The 20062-nt window shown below is 41.4% G+C and overlaps 1 protein-coding gene across 1 annotated transcript; it reads right to left on the minus strand.

Annotated features, from left to right (window-relative positions):
• Window positions 1-676: 676 nt before the first annotated feature.
• On the minus strand, window positions 677-19818 carry LOC117300067. Its single transcript, XM_033783744.1, has 15 exons — window positions 19678-19818; window positions 18229-18330; window positions 17218-17377; window positions 15782-15814; window positions 15425-15614; window positions 13905-14117; window positions 12421-12587; window positions 10585-10750; window positions 9766-9869; window positions 9358-9474; window positions 8337-8414; window positions 7388-7558; window positions 4930-6475; window positions 2990-3141; window positions 677-1094 (listed from the first exon to the last, which is right to left on the minus strand). Exons 1-15 carry the CDS (start codon window positions 19728-19730, stop codon window positions 1005-1007), a joined length of 3342 nt encoding a protein of 1113 aa, XP_033639635.1. The 5' UTR covers window positions 19731-19818; the 3' UTR covers window positions 677-1004.
• Window positions 19819-20062: the final 244 nt, after the last annotated feature.

Raw genomic sequence — 20062 nt, forward strand, 5'->3', positions numbered from 1 at the left:
CTCAAGACAAGACTAGTCCTCACTCTTTGTGAAATCCACCCCGGACACTATTGGTAATTACTCAAAATAATTGTTAGCATAAAAACTTACTTGGTAACGAGCAATGGAGAGCTACTGATAGTATAAAACATTCTGAGAAACAGCTCCATCTGAAGTTACATAGTTTTTTTCCCACTCAAATAATAAAATATTTCAGGCCTGAAGCCTTTAATTAGGCAACAAGGGCGTTTTTTTCAAATAGTCTCTTGAAACTTCGATGACCAATTGAGTCAAAATTGTCACAGATTTGTTACTTTATACACAAATAATGTTAAAGATACACCTAGTGAGAATACTGTTTTTTTGACAATTACCAATTGTGTCCAGTGTCTTTAAAGCAACACGTTGCCTTGGATCGGTCGAGTTGGTCTTTAAAAAGCGTTTGTAACCGTTTGTTATAAAATGCATATTTATGGTTAGAAAGATGATTTAAAAGTAGAATACAATGATCCACACAAATTAGCCTCGAAATTGCTTGGTTTTCCACGGTCGGCCATTTATGGGAGTCAAAAATTTGACTCCCATAAATGGCCGACCGTGTTAGTCGACGAGGTAAAAGGAAAACCAAGCAATTTCGAGTGAAAATTGTATGGATCATTAGATTCTACTTTTAAATCATCTTTCTAATCATATGCATTTTATAACAAACGGTTACAAACGCTTTCCAAAGACCAACTCGACCAATCCAAGGCAACAGGTTCGTTTACCTCCTTGCACAACGCAAAAGGCACCACAGCACAAAGTGCATCTACCATTTCACCAATCTTGAGAGTCAATTCAATGTACATTTTGAATCCCAAAATGGTGGATAGGATAAGTGCGTGTCTAAGTGTGCGAAGTGTCAACTATGCAGACAGAGACTTTAGATGATGCGTAGTAGCTGCAGACACACCAAGTAAATCCACACTCTTGGGAAACAAGCCTCGACGCCCAATCTTCTCAATCTAACACTGATCCAACTTTGCTCAACTAGGGATGGTACTGTACATGTTAAATGCTGAACCGATGGGAGATGAAATGTACACATTTCCATTGCTTTGAATTGGAACAAAATGCTGTAGGGAAAAAATGAAACAAAATTTTAATCAAATGCCAAAATTATTCACTGCCTTTATGGGAAATGTTTATTAAGTTAGAACGGGGCTGGATTAATTATCCAATACATGCACAGTAGGCACTGGTTCATATGGTCCATGTAATATTGGTGGGATACTAGTGCCTTGGGCCTATGGGATATTAGTGCCTTGGGCCTATGGAATATTAGTGCCTTGGGCCTATGGGATATTAGAGCCTTGGGCCTATGGGATATTAGTGCTTTGGGCCTATGGGATATTAGTGCCTTGGGCCTATGGGATATTAGAGCCTTGGGCCTATGGGATATTAGTGCCTTGGGCCTATGAGATATTAGTGCCTTGGGCCTATGGGATATTAGTGCCTTGGGCCTATGGGATATTGGTGCCTTGGGCCTATGGGATATTAGTGCCTTGGGCCTATGGGATAGTAGTGCCTAGGGCCTATGGGATAGTAGTGCCTAGGGCCTATGGGATAGTAGTGCCTAGGGCCTATGGGATAGTAGTGCCTAGGGCCTATGGGATAGTAGTGCCTAGGGCCTATGGGATAGTAGTGCCTAGGGCCTATGGGATAGTAGTGCCTAGGGCCTATGGGATAGTAGTGCCTAGGGCCTATGGGATAGAAGTGCCTAGGGCCTATGGGATAGTAGTGCCTAGGGCCTATTATAACACCCCTTACAAGTATTCTGCCTGCTCATTGGTTTAGAGCGCGTCACATGACATGTCTTAGTTTTGCTAGACGACGGCCGTGTGATAGTGCGTTGGTTTGCCATGCGCTAGTCCGAAGACTAGCACACGGTGTGCAGTACCCAGACGTCCGTTGCGTGTATAAGCATGATAAATTAATAGTCTGTAACCATTTCGGATTGCACGACACAACATGCAGCACAGTAAAAGTGTTTGCAATCTGTATTCGCGTCGACCGTGGATTGTAGCATTCAGGTCTGTAACTTGATAATAATAGTACAGTATTTAGAAATGTTTTGGGTGTTATAAAACAAATATTGACTGCTTTAACTCGTGCAATGGTTAAAAACTATGACTCCCTCGGTGATCCCCGTAGCGTTCTATTTTCCCTTGGGATCACCTCGGGAGTCATAGTTTTAACCATAGCACTCGAAGCAGTCAATATTTGTATGTTAGTGCCTAGGGCCTATGGGATATTAGTGCCTTGGGCCTATGGGATATTAGTGCCTATGGGATAGTAGTGCCTAGGGCCTTAGGGAAATTACATGTAGTGCCTTGGGCCTACGGGATATTGGTGCCTAGGGCCTACGGGATATTAGTGCCTAGGGCCTATGTAATACTGGTGCCTAAGGCCTCGTAATACTGGTGCCTAGGGCCTATGGGATATTGGTGCCTATAGGGCCTTTTGGATATTGGTGCCTAGGGCCTATATAATATTGGTGCCTATAGGGCCTATGGGATTAGGGCCTATGGAATATTGGTGCCTAGGGCCTATGGGATATTGGTGCCAAGTTGTGCCTGTGGCCAGCAGAGCTGTAGTGCATTGAGCCTATGGATCACTGGTTCTTATGGCCTATGGAATATTGGTGCCTAGGGCCAGCAGAGCATTGGGGTCCAAGACCTTAGGAACCCTGGTGCCTATAGGGCCTAGAGAATATTGTTGTCTCAAGCCTACAGAAAACGTGTGCCTCGGGCCAGTAGAGCATCGGTGTCCAAGGTACTACAGAACACTGGTGTCTAGGGCCTTTGGAATATCGGTGCGTGTGGCCCACGAAACACTTGTGCTCGGGCCTCAGGAACACCAGTGCTTTGAGCCTACATAGTACAGACAACTTAATCAGATTATTTTATGAGGATTTTTAAACTGATGCAGTAGTCTGCCCCCCAAAAAAATGCAAAGATGTTTCTCTTACCATGTCATCACCGTCCATTAAAATCTTAGCAACTGGGTCAAAGCACAGCCGATCCTCTGCAATGCGTGGACTGAACTTGCTTGGTAGACGGCAGGCATAGAGGGCGCACTCCTCGTCCAGCAACGCCTCTTGGAAGAGCTGGTCTGTTTTGGCTGCATTTGATCAATCATTTTAAAAAGTTGACAGGGGTTTCTATATATGAATAATGTAAGTCTAGAACTTCCGAGAGACAATTGTCACAATGGCTGCAATGGTGGGTAGTCACATCATTTTGTTTCCCATGAAGAAATGCCTCGTCCAAATTTTTAAAAATTTATTGTGGGACAGTTCCTTTAAAACAAATAATTTACAGGGTTTACAGAAGGTAATGGTGAAAGACTTCTCTTGAAATATTGTTCCATGATATGCTTTTCTTTTTGAGAAAACATTAAAACAATTATCAATTCTCGATATTGAGAATTACGGATTAATTTTAAACACATGTCATGACACGGCGAAACGTGCGGAAACAAGGGTGAGTTTTCCCATTATTTCCTCCCAACTCCAAAACCGATTGAGCCTAAATTTTCACTGGTTTGTTATTTCATATATAAGTTGTGATGCACGAAGTGTGTGCCTTTGGACAATACTGTTTACCGAAAGTGTCCAATGGCTTTAAAGAAAGAGGCTCAAATGAAACATCCATTTCATCTGAAACACCAGTCATCTCCCTGTACTTCCTCCTCCAAATAGTGGACTTAATTGGATCAAGCACAAACTAGTAAGGCTACTAACCACCCCCAGGCAGATTAACTGTTTATCCATTAAAGTTTAACGACCCAAGTAGTTCAATGTAAACACACGTAATGGGTGAAAAGGATCAATAGTTTCAGAGTTTTGTGGCCAAAACTAGGAAATTCGTTCGTAGAGCTTTCCTGTCATGGAAACTCCTGGTCCAGACCTTCGTTTTTGAGGAGCGTGATCGCGCTCGCGCTCCTACCGCGCTCCTGGGGCTGTTTTCAGGTGCGCGATCTTCGATCATTACGGTGTATTTTATTTATAACACAAAAGCAGATTTCACGCCAGTCGTTGTTACTTTGCGTGCGACAATAAATAAAAGAAACATTGAACGCTAGAGGTCACTTTGGAACGATGCACTAGCGTGATATTAACATCCTCTATTGGTAAAATCTACGCGAACCAGCAATAAACGCATTTAGACAAGACTCGACGTGTCACGTGGGAGTTTTAGCGCACTTCCAGGCGGCGCAAATGCGCGGGCGAAGCGCATACCGTCGGCGTACGTAGCCAATCAACATCTGTTGTGCAATCTCGAGATTGAGCAGCGCAATTAACAGATTGCTAGCTTTACGAACTCGCAGCCGGGTACATTTCTACACGTCCATACAAAAACACACACGCTACCGTATACGTCGTCCGTGCAATACTAGAACTACTACTAGATCAACCATGGATCAACGACGTATTTTTTCGTAAGAAAATGTGTATTTTCTAATGCTTTATATCAAATGTGAAAACATTTTAGAAAAAAGGAAACACTAAACATGAAACCTTGCCGTGCGGTATTTTGTCACACGGGAGTGGGATCGGGGTTGTTTTATTTTATTTTGTCTGTAAATTTTATTTGTGTACATCTGAGTCCGATCCGACCTGACCATTTAGTAATCATAAACTGAGTATGCTAGTCATAGCTCCATGGTCAAACAAATTGAGCTCCTGGACAATCTAAGAAGAGTAATTTTTTAGGAGCTCAAATTGAACTCCTGAGTATTCTCAGGAGAGCGATTAAAAAAGCTCCTTCTATTTCTATAAACGAAGGTCTGCTGGTCTGTAACAGCAAGTGAAATAGCTTACTTGGGAGTAAACACCCCCCCCAAAAAAAAAAAAAAAAATAAATAAATAAAAAAAATCCCCCCCAAAAAACCCAGAAGTATTCTCACCTGACAAAAGTGGTTTCATCTTACTCTTCAAAAAGGCAGCAGCACCCCCACTTGTCAGCAACTCTGCGCCAAGTGACAATGACCCTTGGCCTGTTGATTTCAAGCTGCTTGTTGGTTTTATCCACTCAGCTGGTTGGAGATGAGTGACGCTGTTGCCTGGGTTGGATGTCGCAGCAGTAGCAGAAGTGGGATAACCATTCGGTATGTCCCTCTGAGGCTGTGCAGGAATGGGATGGTGCATCTCAGCCGTGCGCTCCTGGTCTGCTTCTCTCTGACAGATCTGCCCTGAACGAACACCAACTGGGGAAACATACTGGACAGGAGAAGTGCCGGGTTTCTGATTGTCCCACATAGACATAGTTCTCATAGCGAGGGGAGTGTGTATTGGGGGCTTGTGTTGACTGACCCACTGGCTTCCAGGAAGACTTGAAGAAGGCAATGACTGCTTTAAGGCCAGCTGTTTGATCATGGAATGGGGTTTGACAGCATGAGGTGTTTGAATTTGGGCTGGGGTGGAAGACATCCAAGTAGACGGGCGGTCTCCCATGAAATCCTCCGCTTGCTCCTTACTGCCAGGATTGAATGGTTCCTTGAAGGACTCATGGGCCATCCCAACTCTGCTCAACTGGGAATCTCTCAGAGGGGTTTCAAGACTGTTTGACAAACTGCTAATACTTGATGGAAATGTGTTTCCATGATTACTAGTGCTGCTTGTGTGGGAAGGGCAGCCTTGATTCACAAACTGATTCGAGGCTATAGGTTGATTTAAGAAAGCTTTGATAAATTGACCAGAATCAGACCAAAGCAGGTCAGTCTTTTTGTTTGGCATTTGCACATAATGATTTGAGGATGTCCCATGATCATAGTTTCTGCTAGGAATGTGGGGTTGGTTTCCACTACTTTGTTGTCCGCTAGTCCTGAACACATCTTGGTTCTGGCTTCCAATACAATCCTGACCTTGAATTTCAGGTCTGAAATCTCTTGACAAGACAGTTGACCCTTGACTAAGTGCTGCTTGATAAATTGCACCCTCCATCTTGCCTTTCGCTTCTGCCTCCGGCACCAGACTCAGTCCAGCAAATGGTTTCTCTGGGACATCCACAACCTTGAATGGTCTACCAGCGACTAAAGTTCTGGCTGTTGCGTCCGTTGCCGAGTTCGCTATCATTTCATTGACAGGAAATGAAGGTACAAAGTGTTGGCTGCTCTGATAAGGAGCTCCTCCACCAGCAGACCGACTCTGGGCAGCTACTTCTATCGGAGAGGTAGCGACTTCTGATACTCCATCTTTGATGGCAGATGGAACTTGCAAGGAGTTAAAATCAGGCCTTGAGAAATGATCTTGCCTCAGTGTTTGTACATCCAGAAAGTTCTGCTGTGTATGTAGGGAGGATGCATCTGGACTAGAGAGGATCTGCTTTTTATCCAGCTGGTGATCAGCTTCTGTCCTGTTGCCAGGGCTTCCAGAAGATGACGAGAGAAGGGAGCCATCTAGTTGGAGCTTCTCGATCTCCAGTTCCAGCTGTCTCTCGATTTCATTCATTTCCTGACAACAACAAAATAGAAAATAGAATCGACATCTGAGCAATAGTCCTTGAATTCATATAATGTAACCATACAGAGACTGGATGCTAATTAGTTTTTAGCACTGACATTGGTTACTTAAAGGCACAGGGGTCGATTGCACAAACACTTAAGACTAGTCCTAGGAGTTATTCAAAACTTTTAAGTTTTAAAGGCTAGTCCTAAGTTGGGATGAGGAGATAAGACTTATCTTAAAACTTTTTGTGGAATCCACCCCTGGACACATTTAGTAAACGTCAAAGACCAGTATTCTCGCTTTGTGTACCCCAACATGTGTATAAACATAACAAATCTGTGTAAATTTAGACTCAATTGGTCTTTAAAGTTGCAAGAGAATAATGAAACACAATTTTGTGTGCTTTCAGATGCATAATAAAAGGCTTCAAGTCTGATTTTCTGAGTGAGAAAACACCTCTTTTCAAAAACTATACATTACTTCAGAGGCAGTCGATTCTGACAATGTTTTATACTATCATTGCTTGTTACAATTATTTTGAGTAATAACAAATAACGTCCAGTGCCTTTGAGTCACCTGACAAAGATGGAAGCTGTGTAATAAGCATCCACAATCACCTCTCTAAATGTCATCCCTAACTGTGGGTGCGTTCATTTAGCTCTCCTGGGTTGACCCCGCAGTGCTCACTCGGGTGAGCCCCTGACCAGAGCTAATCGAACGATCACACTCGCCCTCTCGTGGTGACGGCATGCACCTCAGGTCACCCCCAAGTGACCCACTCCACAAGCAGGGCACTGGGGACTGACCCGGGTGAGCCCCGTCAAAGCTATTCAAACATACAGGGGTCGACCCAGGGAAGCTTAACTAACGCACCAAGTATAATGGTGATTTTGAAAAAAATTCCCGAAAAGACAATACCTCAAGTTCGGTCCTGTGGATTGCTGCCTGCTTCTCCAGATGTTGGATCTCATCCTGTTTGGCCAGACAAGCTGCTTTGAGACTCTCTTGTTCAATCACAGTGGGCCTCAGAGTGTCAGGTTGTAGGATCTGTGTGTCCTCATCGGTAAATAGCGTAGTCGCCAACTCATCCTATACAAAATGACATCATGAATCAGTCAGATGGAAAAGCATTAAAGACACTGGACACTATTGGTAATTGTCAAAAACCATTATTCTCACTTGGTGTATCCCAACATATGCATAAAATAACATGCCTGTGAAAATTTGAGTTCAATCGGTCGTCGAAGTTGCGAGATAATAATAAAAGAAAAAATACCCTTGTCACACGAAGTTGTGTGCATTTAGATGGTTGATTTCGAGATTTTGAAATTCCAAGTAGTGTAGAACTCACAGGCATGACATTTGGCCATTAAAAAAAAGGAAAATACATGGGCTGATCTACAATCACAGACTTTTCAGGTTAATGAAAAACAAATTTTGCTTATTTTTCTGAGGGCCAAAACAATCATCTGATATGAATTTAATTTCATACATTTTATTAATTTCACAGGTAAAAATTCAAGTACAGACAATAAGAACAGTAAAGAAAACAAAAAAATGCACACTGTATACAATTGGGAGAGAGAAAAAAAGAAGAAGAAAAAAAAGTACACCCCTAATGGATTTTTAAAAAGTAAACTAAATTACTATCGAGTTAATCTCTTGATGTCACAATTCAAGAAGTGACAATATAAAAGGACATTGCAGATGGACATTATTAAAACATGGCTTACAGTATAAAATATAGAACTATACATGCAGTTAAAACTTTAAAAGCACAAATGGGCATTAAAAAATACAAATTCGGTAAAAGAGAGAATGGTTTTTCAACGCTACAATCAAAGGTTTGGGTCATTTTTTTGCTCACCTTGGATGGGTTTGCAGCTAATCTTTCCGCAGGGGGGCTTAGTACATCAGCCCATTTAACAGAATAAGCCTTTCCCTCCTGGAAAAAAACAAAAGCCAACACTGCATAAATTAAGCGTTCAGGTGGGTTGCCGGGTTTTTTTTCTCCGAGCTACTAACATCTTGCTCACCAAAGCAGAACAAAATTGGGTAAGCAAGACATCAAATCTACAGTGAATGTAGACTGGTCCCCTGTCTTCCGCAAGTACTGGTTTTTCCAGAACCAGTGATTTCATTGGATACAATGATTTCATTGATTGAACATGCAGTGACATAAGCTTTCCATATCTTTAAGTTTTGATTGGGCTGAGGTGACAAACAGCACCTCGGACGGTCGGACCAATCAAAATATGGAAAGCTTACTTTCGATTGTCTGCATGTTGTGTGCACTGTATGTATACAGTACATGTACTTGCATGTAGTGTTGTAAATGTGTGTAGGAGCTCTAGGTGAAATAAATGCAGATGAAGAGTGACTGTGGGTGCGGATTGAAGTAGGCTCACAGCAGATGGCTGGCGTAAGTCACGAGCCTCACAGTGTGATGTCAGATGTTCAGGGTGTCGTGGCCGAGTAGATAAGAGCACCAAACTCAAGCTCTGGCAGCAGAGTGTTGGTTCACATCCTGGTTGCGACACTTGTGTCCCTGAGCAAGACACTTAACTAGAATTGCTTCTCTCCACCCAGGGGTAAATGGTATCTGCGAGGGCAGAGATGGTTCTCGTGATTGGTTTAGCCGTGTAGCACAAATAATCGTTGCACAGGCTGAATACTCCCCAGGGAGCTGAGATGGTTTAAGGAATGATTTAAGGGCGAGGGACCAGGGGTAACAATGTTGGAAGCACTTTGAGAAGCCCGGGGGTGTGAAAAGAGCTACACAAAAACTGGCTATTATTATTAGTAGAGTGAAATTGGTCATATACACCAGTACCCATGGCTGCACTCCTGCCACAAGAAGGCCTTTGTATAATTCTCCTTCCACATACCTTGTGCGTGCTTGTAGCTTTCCTCAAGGATGAGGGAGGAGCTCTCAGAGCTGGCGAGCTGGTCGTGTCATGAGCACCAAGTGCTGCTTGGAAACGTTGATTCCGTACACGGCTCGCCTGTAACAATCAAACACATTGATACTCGATAGGATTTTCACACTCATATACAATCTCTTCACTAAATGACTTAACATTTTCCAAAATCCGTGTTTGTGTTTCAGACTTTATTGGTCAGAGCTGACCTGGCACAAAATAAACACAGCTTGCATGCAACTACATATATACCCTCTAATTTCAATCGCCTTTTTTTAAATCAACTCCAATGGAGTCAGGTGTTGGTACTGCAAAGGCAAAAACCTCCAAAATCACCAAATTATGTTTATTAAATCAAAAACCAGAGTTACTTACTGTAGCTGGTGTTCTAACCCTCCTGGCCGCAGATTTTGTAAGATTAGACTGACCTACGACCTCAGACGCTTGACCTCTGACCTTGCTTCCTGACTGTGGTAAGGCTGCAAGGAGCAAAATTTATAAATTATGATAATAATAATGTGTATTATTTATACAGGATTTGAGGCATTGCATGGTGAGGTATCGATGTATATTTTGTTTGTATCTACTTGCCAGGTAGATTATGTTCATTTGAGAACTTGTCTTGCTTTACATTCTACTACCGCGGAGTAGATTTTGGAACTCGGTAGACATCTTTGTTCTGCAGTAGTAGAATGTAAAGTAAGACAAGATCTCAAAAGAACAAGTAGATACACACATGGTGTTACTGCAAACCAAATATAGTGTCTTATTTTATAAGCCTTCTCAGCCCAACTAGGCTTCTCAAGGCACCTAACTATTACAACCCCTATTCCTCGGGCCCTGAACATTCCTGAAACCATCTCATCTCCTTGGAGTATGCAGCACATGTGGATAATCATCACATGTTGATGACAACGATCCCTTCCCTTACAGGTACCGAGTTACTTCTGGGTGACGAAAAGCAATTACAGTCGGTCTTGCCCAAGATTACAAAGCGTCAGAACCAGGATTCCCACCCAATCTCTGATCACTCAGCCTTCATAAAACTCCAGTTCAATGCTCTAAAACGCTCGGCCACTACTAAATACATAAAAAGGTGCATGGCTTTTTAGCCAGAACCAATTCCTGCTTAATATCGTTAAGTTTGGATCCTTTCAGTCTAAAGCAAAAGAGTTGCTTATAAATTATTCTTACTTTTTTCTTGCAGTATAGTTGGCTGGTCAAATGTAAGAGGTTTGCTCGAGACTGGAGGAGCTGCCAGACTCAGTCGAGACAAAAGCAGGTTTTTGTAGTCTGTAAATACCCGATTGTAGTTCATGTTGCGGGGCCTCTGGTAGTAGATGGATGTCCTCACAGGGCCCTGTAATATGAATAAAACTAATGTGAAACTTTCCATGGTGGGAATACTATAAGGTGAGTTTTGCAGAAGCACCATGTGTAAATCACTTTTTGAGTAGTGTTGGTTCCATAGAGCTATATATATTGACTAGAGCGCTAACACCCCATTATACACGCACTAAGGTTTTGAAGCCGTGTGGGCGCATCCATGTTTATGTACAAACCAGTACAAAAGATTGAACTTTTGCACGGCAATTGTACGGCTATTTGCAAGATAGTGCGTTTGTTCTTTTCTATGTGTCATCGAACCCAAAAATGCAGCAAATGTGAACGCACAATCTGCTGATGAGCGTACAAAACAGCGAGCGCCATGTGCGTCATGTTTAAAAGGCGAGTATACTTTTTTTAGTAGGTCAATCAAGTCAAATTTACGGTTTTCGTAGCCTGGACGTGCGCGAATGGGCAGTCGCGTACGAAAGCGCACATGCCGAATTTTTAAAAATCACGGCAATGTCTGTTCTCTTAAAATTAAAAAAAGTTCTGTAGTCACGCAACACATCAAACATGTCTGCGCTCAGGGTGGCTTCAAAACACGGAGCAAGTTAGCGCTCTAGTCAATATATATAGCTCTATGGTTGGTTTATACTAGACAAGAACATGTGGTTGACAACACAATGTTTCCATCAGGATGCTCACCATGTGTTAATCACGTTTTGAGTAGTGTTGGTTCCGACTAGAACATGTGGTTGACAACACAATGTTTCAATCAAGGCGCTCAGAAGTGTCCTAAAGAAGATCAGAGCCTACTGATCAAAACTTTGAGTTGTCGACCAAAAGGTTCTTCTCAGAACAAACACTTTTAAAGGCACTGAACATGTTTGGTAATTGTCAAAGACCAGTATTCTCACTTGGTGTATCCCAACATATGCATAAAATAACAAGCCTGTGAAAATCTGAACTCAACTGGTCATTGAAGTTGCCATGATAAAAGAAAAAACACCCCTGTTGTACAAAATAGTGTGCTTTCAAAAAGGCTTCTGGCCAGAAGTCTTTTATTATTTTAGTGAGAAATTACCTCTTTCTCAAAAAATACGTTACCTCAGAGGGAGTTGTTTCTCACAATGTTTTATACTAATAAGGTTTAATGCTAATATAAATTTGAGTAATTACCAAAAGTGTACAGTGCCTATTAACAAAATTGTACACATGGTGCTACCACAAACCTCACCTTAAAGCCATTGGACACTTTCGGTACAGAAAAAAAAATTAAAAGTTCACAGATTTACAAATAACTTACAGGGTTTACAGAAGGTAGTGGTGAAAGACTTCTCTTGAAATATTATTCCATGAAATGCTTTAGGCCCTACTTTTTGAGAAAACATTAAAACAATATCAATTCTCGATATCAAGAATTACGGGTTTATTTTAAACACATGTCATGTGCAGAAACAAGGGTGGGTTTTCCGTTATTTTCTCCCTACTCCGACGACCGATTGAGCCTAAATTTTCACAGGTTTGTTATTTTATATAGAAGTTGTGATACACGAAGTGTGGGACTTGGCGATACTGTTTACCGAAAGTGTTTAATGGCTTTAAATTAGTGAAAGTATGTAAGATGTTGAGATTCCTGATAAATCGGAAGTTGTCTCAGTCAAATAATTTTGTGTTCACTTCTTTACCCTCAAACATTACCTGTGAGGGTCTCCCGGAGAATACACCCTGTGGGGTTCGACCAACGCCCATGGTGGTACCGATCGTCTGTCTCGTTAATGGGGCCTTGCGATGGCGGAAGTCAGCGCCTGTGTTGTTGAGGATACTTGCGAGGGCCCCCGCGTCAGACTCAAAGTTTATATCCATATCTGAAAATGGAGCCGGAAAACATTTTGATCATCAGCGAAAAATATTAAAGGATTGGGGTACTTTTTGTAACACAACCACAATGTCCACAGATTTACATTAAACTTACACAGTTTGAAGATATTACTCATTCTTCAAAAACTACAGCCACCCAGTAAAGTAAAAGTTGAAGGGAAGCTTTCTAACATCATTATCGTCAAACCGTGTAAGTTTAATGTCAATCTGTCGACGTAGTGTTTTTTGTCCTACAAAAAGGACCCAGACCCGGTAAGAAAGAGAGTCACCCTACAAATCTTCAAGAGAAACTTGTTGATGTGAAAAACCAGCTCTAGTAAATTTGTCTTTGTTCACCCCCCATATCAAAACATTATTTGACAACTCTTAAATCATCCCTTTTTTATACTGTAGTGAACCCAAACTAGTCAGAATATGAATGAGCACAAAATTTGAAATAATACATGGACCGTTTTTTAACTAGATTGACCAACCAAAGTGACCAAAAGATTTGACAAAAATGTTCACACTTTAGTGTGTCTATTGGAAACTAGAGGATGTGAATGAATTTGACTTCCCAAAACTATAGTTGTACTACAGTTCAATAACCTTGTGGTGTTATTTTAAATGCTTTGTAAATGCTAATACTTTCTTACTACAAACAAACTTCAGGAGGTATAGCTTCAATCATTCCTGAATAGGGTTCTACATGGTCTCAAGAAATCCTAGGTAAAACCCTGTGAATCCATTAAAAGTTCACAGTAAATAAGGGAATAAAAGGGTAGCGACGAGTTCTATAAGGGCAGTTTAAAACAGGCAGTTTTTGCAAGGTTTTAAACGGCCGTTTAGGAACGAGTCACTACTCTTTTATTCCCATGCATAAATGCCTTTTTGGTTAAAAGGAGTGATTAAAGTAAGAAACTGTGTTAAACTTAATCCGTTTCCGACGTGCTTGAGCTCTGTACATCCGTGTGTTGCACTGTTATGACTGAGATGGCTATTTCCGACAGTTTCCTGATTTGTTCGTGCGCGTATAGTCTTGGTGCAAGACGTTCTCGTTTTCCTCTCACACACAGCCAGCCAACTCACTGACAGCGTACGCATCGCCCGTAACAAGAAATGTCTTGCACTAAGACTTACCAGTTATAAACAGAGTCAGCTGGTCATTATCAACCGTTTAATCACCCCCACGTGACACGCTCTCCACCAATAGGAATAGCGAAACTGTATATGTGAATGTTCATTTAAAGTCTGGACCAATGAAAAAAGTATGCTTGAGAACCTTTATGAATATTCAGAGGCTGTTCCATTTATCATCCACCTACCCTGTTGCTGCTCAGCCAGTGACTCTTTCCTCCTTCCCTGCTCCTGTTCCAGGGGGTTATTCGGCTCTCTCCGCTGTTCTCCCTTTGCATCGTGCCTCTCAAACTGCACTGGATCTCTGGTGTTCTGTGGGTTATTCGCACGCCCTTGGAATGTTCTGGGTAGCGCTCCGAGGGTTTGCCGGCTTGGCTTGGGCTGTGTGACCACTGATCCACCTTTGAACAGATAAAAACGTCACAGAGAATTGAAGGCAAAGTATGTCTTTGGTTTACAGAACCGTTTGATTGTTTTTATCCCATAGAAATGTAGTGATGTTTTAAATAAAACTAACATGTTTTGATCATTGTGCTCCGATTGTCTTCAGTTTTGTTTTCCCTAAAGACAATCAGAGCACACTGACCAATGTTGTGTCTTACAAAATTAATAGTGTCCAAATTCTGGCTTACTATCGCCATTCTCCGCTTACTTTACAAGTGAAAATACATCAGGCTCAAATTTCACGGCGGCCACGGCCGCCAGTGCCCTTCAAACTGGCCGTGGTGCCAAGAGAAAATTGGACGTTTTCACGGCCAAAAGTGCCGCGCCCTTTTTCTCTGATGGCCGCCGTGCCCTTTTTGAGATCAAAATCTATGTTTTGATGCCGTCCGTCTGTGTGCACATTAAATCAAACACTTACATGTACATCACATATACATGCACACAGAGCGCGATCGGTTGAATGCTCATCACACGGAATTGAAACGGACGGCAGTACAGTGTGTGAACGATGCAGAACGACAGACGTGCATAGACATTGTGTACTCGAAGTTTATACACGGGCCAGATGTACTTGCAGCGACCATTTGAGAACAATCGCACTGGTACTCATCTTGCAACACGCGTACCTACACATGGTTGTCCATGATGGGTACCAGCTAATCCCAATTTCGGTTCCATTCGAGGTTGGTACTCATACATGTTTGTGCGCGTGGGCCATGTTACGTAAATTACGCATCATGTACATGTACATGAACATGAAAGGTACATTGTACATGTATGTCCGTTGAATAAATCTCCGCTGCACACAGTCAAGTGACAGCTCATTGTTTACGTCCGGCTGTTGCAACAAAATCTCCGCTGCTACACATAGTCAAGGGACAGTTCATTGTTTACGTCTGGCCATCGCAACAAAAAAGGAAAGCAAGAGTAATGTATGTAATGGTTCATTTAAACCGCCGCCAGCAAAGGATGCATTCTTTTACTTCCCTTTTGGTTAAAGGAAAGCAAAGGAATGAAATGGTTGATTAAAACAGCCTTCCAGGACCTAAACAGAAATTGTTTCATGATCTTTATTTTTTATGGCCTTGATGCCCTTTTTGAAATTTTAAGTTGGCCTTGGTCAAGTTTTATTTTCTCCACAAACCACACTAGTCATATTTTGATTGCTTAATTACGTGTATGACTTCTTGATCTGTAAAGTCATGGAAGTTTGTTTTAAACAAAGTTCCTAAAATCTTAACGAGAATGGATATATTTTTCCTACCGAAGCCAGTCATGGTGGATCTTCCGCTACGATGGGATGTCGCTGAGACTCCCTCATTGAGGATACTGTGAAGGGCGCCCTCATCTGTCTCAAACACTTCATCCTCCTCAGTTGCAGATGGCGTGGTCGTCCCATCGAAGTATTTGGGCTGGAAAACTGCACCTGGTTTGGTGAGGTCAAACGCACGTACCTGCAGAGAGATATTGTTTTGAAAATGTTGTGTTTCTGCTATGAATATCTAATTTTCCCTCAGCAATCAAGCTTAAAGGAAAGAGCCCGAGCCCGGCTAAAGATAGACCTACTAGTAGGCTACTTATATCCTTATTAAGCTGAAATTTAATTTAAAAACATTCTTACCTCTGTACACTTCTTTTTGTTGCAGGCTTTTCCCTAGAGACAAAGATGAATACAAATAATTTAAAGTGAGACAATGTGATACAGTTTTAGTATGTGACAGGAAGTGCCACCAAACTGCAAAGATATTTGTTGCTGGAACTTTGGGGGGGAGGGGGGGGGGTTGTATTATTAGGCCTAATACATGGGTGAGATTTGACAAAAATTTCAATATCTCAAGGAAGGTCACACCCTTGTGGGGCTAGATCTCACAAAGAGCTAAAGATTGATCTTAAGATGTGTAGCAATCTTTTTAATCGCTTAAAGGCAATGCGTGATGTAACAATATAAATCACCATAAAAAAAAAGCATTTGGCCCCTAGTGGAGTACGGTTGCCACACTTTGGCTGGAGCTTCTGCCTGTCATTTAGATAGAGTGCAGAAGTGTTATTGGTGGAGGGCTGTGATCAACGCTACAACCTTTTCCCAGCGCATGTAGGTTGTAGCCAGCTCTCTTTGTTTTTACTATACATGTATTTCAGTGAACGATTTCCCTTGTATAGCAGAGCAAAATGCTATGCAAAATGTTGCGACTAAAAAATCATCATTTGTTACTCAATTTACCATTCAGTGTGCACACATAATTTTTCAGCCAAAAAATGTTGCTTTTATGTAAAAATGTTGGTTGAAATCATTCCCTGTATTTACATGATAAATGTGCCACTAGTGTGTCCAACCTACTTGTTGTTAAAACCTACTTGAGTTTTTATTGCCGTTAATTATTTAAAGACTGATTACCAATTATATACACCAATTCAGGCGCGCACCGGGTTGAGCACCGCGGCCATTGCTGAGGTAACATGTGCCTAGTTTTGTGCACATCAGAGACATGAGGAAATCATGTTTCTTTTCACCCTTTATGGAAATTAAATGTTTTTCTCAACAACTATCACAATTTCCTTGCCAGGACATCATGATACTACTAATGTAGATCACTGACCACAAATATTTGCACCAAAATAAAAACTGAATCACCTTGAAACGGTGCTAGTCTTAGATGAATTAGGGGAAAAAGACGCGGAAACTGCATATTATAAGTCGCTAAAATGCGTTACATCAGCAGAGTATTTTGTCAGAATTTTAGTATTAAAAAATTATCAAGAATGTAGTACATCCTCATATCATGCAGCCATGTCAGAGAAATCACATAGATTGTCGACAGTCGAGGAAGACATTAAATTTCCATAAAAAGGGAAACGATTTTCTCGTGTCTTTGTGCACAAAATTAGGCACAAGTACACCGCAGCAGTGGCGCGCGGCGCCAAGCACTTGCGCACATGAATTTGTGTATAGGGCCTACCTTCCCTTCTAAGAGAAGTCCTTTCTTCTGACTCATTCTAAACCCAAATTATTTGCTCCCCATTTTAGAAAAGCTGCATGGCTTTTATACATGTTCTTACCTTATTAAATGATTGCTGCCATGATTTGTGCAACTTTGCAAAATCTGGAACGGTTCTTGTTCTGGACTTGGGTCGTTCTGAGGCAGTGTTCTTGGACTTGACAGTGGTGCCTGATTTCGCTTTGGATGAAGGCGTGGATCTAGCTGGCACAGGAATTTGGCTGAAAAATAAACACAAGAGAACGCTGATCATTTACCAAGAAAATTACAAAGATTACTGATTACAAAGTTCATACGTTTGTTTAATACGGCATTATTTCCCACCCAAGGAAACTCGATTGATACACAATGATTTAAATTACTATTAGTTGTGATAATCGTAACCTTCCACCTCCCGAAAGTGGCAGAACATAAATAATTGTGTGTACTGACTGACCAGGGTTCCAATTTGGGGGGAGAATCCAAATGTCCAAAGACAAACGGCTTGTTGCTAAAAATGTTTACTGGCCCAGAACAAGACCAGGGGCCGATTTTACAAAGATCTAAGATTGATCGTAACTGCAAATCAATCGTAGTTGCTAAGTAAAGTGTGATTCCACAAAACAAATTACTATGGTGATGCTGAAAAGGCAGTGGACACCATTGGTAATTACTCAAAATAATTATTATCATAATTTTTTTTCTTAATTACGAGTAATGGGGAAAGGTTGATAGTAAAAAAAAGTGAAGTAGTTTTCGAGAAAAATAATTTTCCACAAATTTGATTTTTTTGAGACTTTGAGGTCACAAAATCAAGAATCTTAAAGCACACAACCTCGTGCGACAAGGGTGTTTTTTTCTTTTGTTAATATCTCGCAACTTCGACGACCGATTGAGCTCAAATTTTCACATTTTTGTAAAATTTGAGCCCTGCTGACCTATCCATGCATTTTCAACTGCCCATTTCCAAAATTAAAAAACTTGTACTTTACCTGATTTTGACATGATTTATAACAATGGTCATTTATTGCTCACCTTCGTTAAATTAAAAATTAATTGTCTTTCAAATCTTCTTTTTTTACACGAAATGTACCTTATATTCAACTTGCTTGAGGGATGTAGTAAATTCTCCTTATTTTTGGACAACGAGGAGCCTGCAGAAGTTACCGATCTTGTTTTAGGCAGTGGACGAGACCTAATATGAGGAAAGAAGAAAGGATGGTTAAGAACTTTAAAAATAAACCAATAAATGGCACCAAGTCTGAACGAAAACAATCAAAAAATATCCGCACCAGCAGCCAGAACTTTTTATGGGATTTATTTGATGTTGTATGGATGTTGGACTTTAATTTCCCATGATTAATGAGTTTATAAATCTTCCACTTGCAGGATTCTGAAATACTAACTTTAAAAAAGGAAAACTCATCAGGCACACATGTCATTGCTCGGACCATGGAGGAAGGAAATACTTGGTGCCGAAATACTCCTCCATGCTCAGCGGGAATTCTTGAGCAGACAAAACAGGCACTCATTTTCATATCATAAGGTTTACTGCAACTACCCCACGACTGATTTTGCTGATTTGCCCAAAGACACTGTGATTGTAGGATGGGAAAAGGGGCTTAAAAACAAAGCCCTTTTCCATCCAGGCCAGGATGCCTTTTTTTTGGCCATTCAGCAAAATCAGTCAGTGGTCAGGCAGTATTTCTATTCGCGTTTGGGAACTATTCTTTGTAGTTCCCAGACACTTGTCCATATTTTTGTACACAAAGCAGGGATCCTGTTTTTTTTTCATTCTAGGACGAAGGTGTGCAGATAGTTCTACACATTTGTCCTGGGAAAAAATTACGCACACGGTCAGGTACAATCGGCATATCGACATTAGCGGTAAAAGAGCGATAGTTGAGAAAATTCACACTCAAAATTCATTTGAATTTTACTCAAAACCTGTGATACCTGTTTAAACAATTCCAAGTGTAGGGCTATCTGCAACTTCTGAAGCATAATATAGATCGGTAAGTTTCATGATGCAGTCTTGCAGATCGTTGCAGATGGTTTTTCAAGGAAGCGAAAGATTTTGATATCAGACGTGCTCACTGCTGGGGCCAAGGATACGGAGTGGATTCCGATTTATGGGGCCGAGTGGGCCTAGTTTAGGCGCGGTTGTCATCAAGCATGCTGCACAGGTGTTCTCCAGCACAGAAAACGTCAGCACCCCCCTCCCCCCCACAAGCAGAACAAACACACACTCCACACACACATGCTCCACCACACAGAATAGATCATAGATGTAAAAACTTCGAAAAATTTAGTACAGCGCCACAGTTTTACTTTTACTGGGTGGCACTTCATTGCCTAACCACAGCTGCTTTTGACAACACACAAGTGTTGCAAAGGAACTTGTCAGGTTGTTGCAGCCCCTGCATATTTTCTCTCGATTTAGTAGTAATGTCCGGAATTTGGGCAAAGGCTTCGACAGTCTGCCGTCCGGCCGTGCCCGTGCCGTCAAAAAATATACCAATGAAAATACGAATTTACAAACCTTAAATTATAAGAAGAAGTCGGTCGTATACGAGCTTCTCCTGAGGTCGGCATGTTTCGTATCGATGTCTTCGAAGAGACGATTGACAATTATTCGCAGACGATATTATTAATTTTTGTAATCGTAAAAATCCAAGATCCTGCGGCTAGCTCTGCTCATGCTGCTGTGTTGTTGTTTTGTGCACAGAGGCATTGAATTTCCCAGACAGGAATCCTGATTGGTCAAACTAATGGACTCCAACCAATCAGCGCGCCCGTAACGCGGGTAACGCGTTGTTGAATGCAAAGCTGTGGTGTGTGGCTGTATTTAAAATCGTACGGGACAAACAGTCTGTATAATAATGACTTTGAAAAATAAAATTCAGATTTATAAGATCGGGATCATC

The sequence above is a fragment of the Asterias rubens genome, chromosome 15, assembly GCF_902459465.1.
Source record: "Asterias rubens chromosome 15, eAstRub1.3, whole genome shotgun sequence".
NCBI lineage: Eukaryota > Metazoa > Echinodermata > Asteroidea > Forcipulatida > Asteriidae > Asterias > Asterias rubens.

What these genes read in the sequence shown, in the direction of transcription:
- LOC117300067 (XM_033783744.1), bottom strand. Translation starts at nt 19,730, where the DNA reads ATGCCGACCTCAGGAGAAGCTCGTATACGACCGACTTCTTCTTATAAT. An exon ending in GGCAGCAATCATTTAATAAG is followed by an intron (nt 15,815 to 17,217) that starts GTAAGAACATGT and finishes CTTTGTCTCTAG; the next exon opens with GGAAAAGCCTGCAACAAAAA. An exon ending in TCCACAGGACCGAACTTGAG is followed by an intron (nt 6,476 to 7,387) that starts GTATTGTCTTTT and finishes TGTTGTTGTCAG; the next exon opens with GAAATGAATGAAATCGAGAG.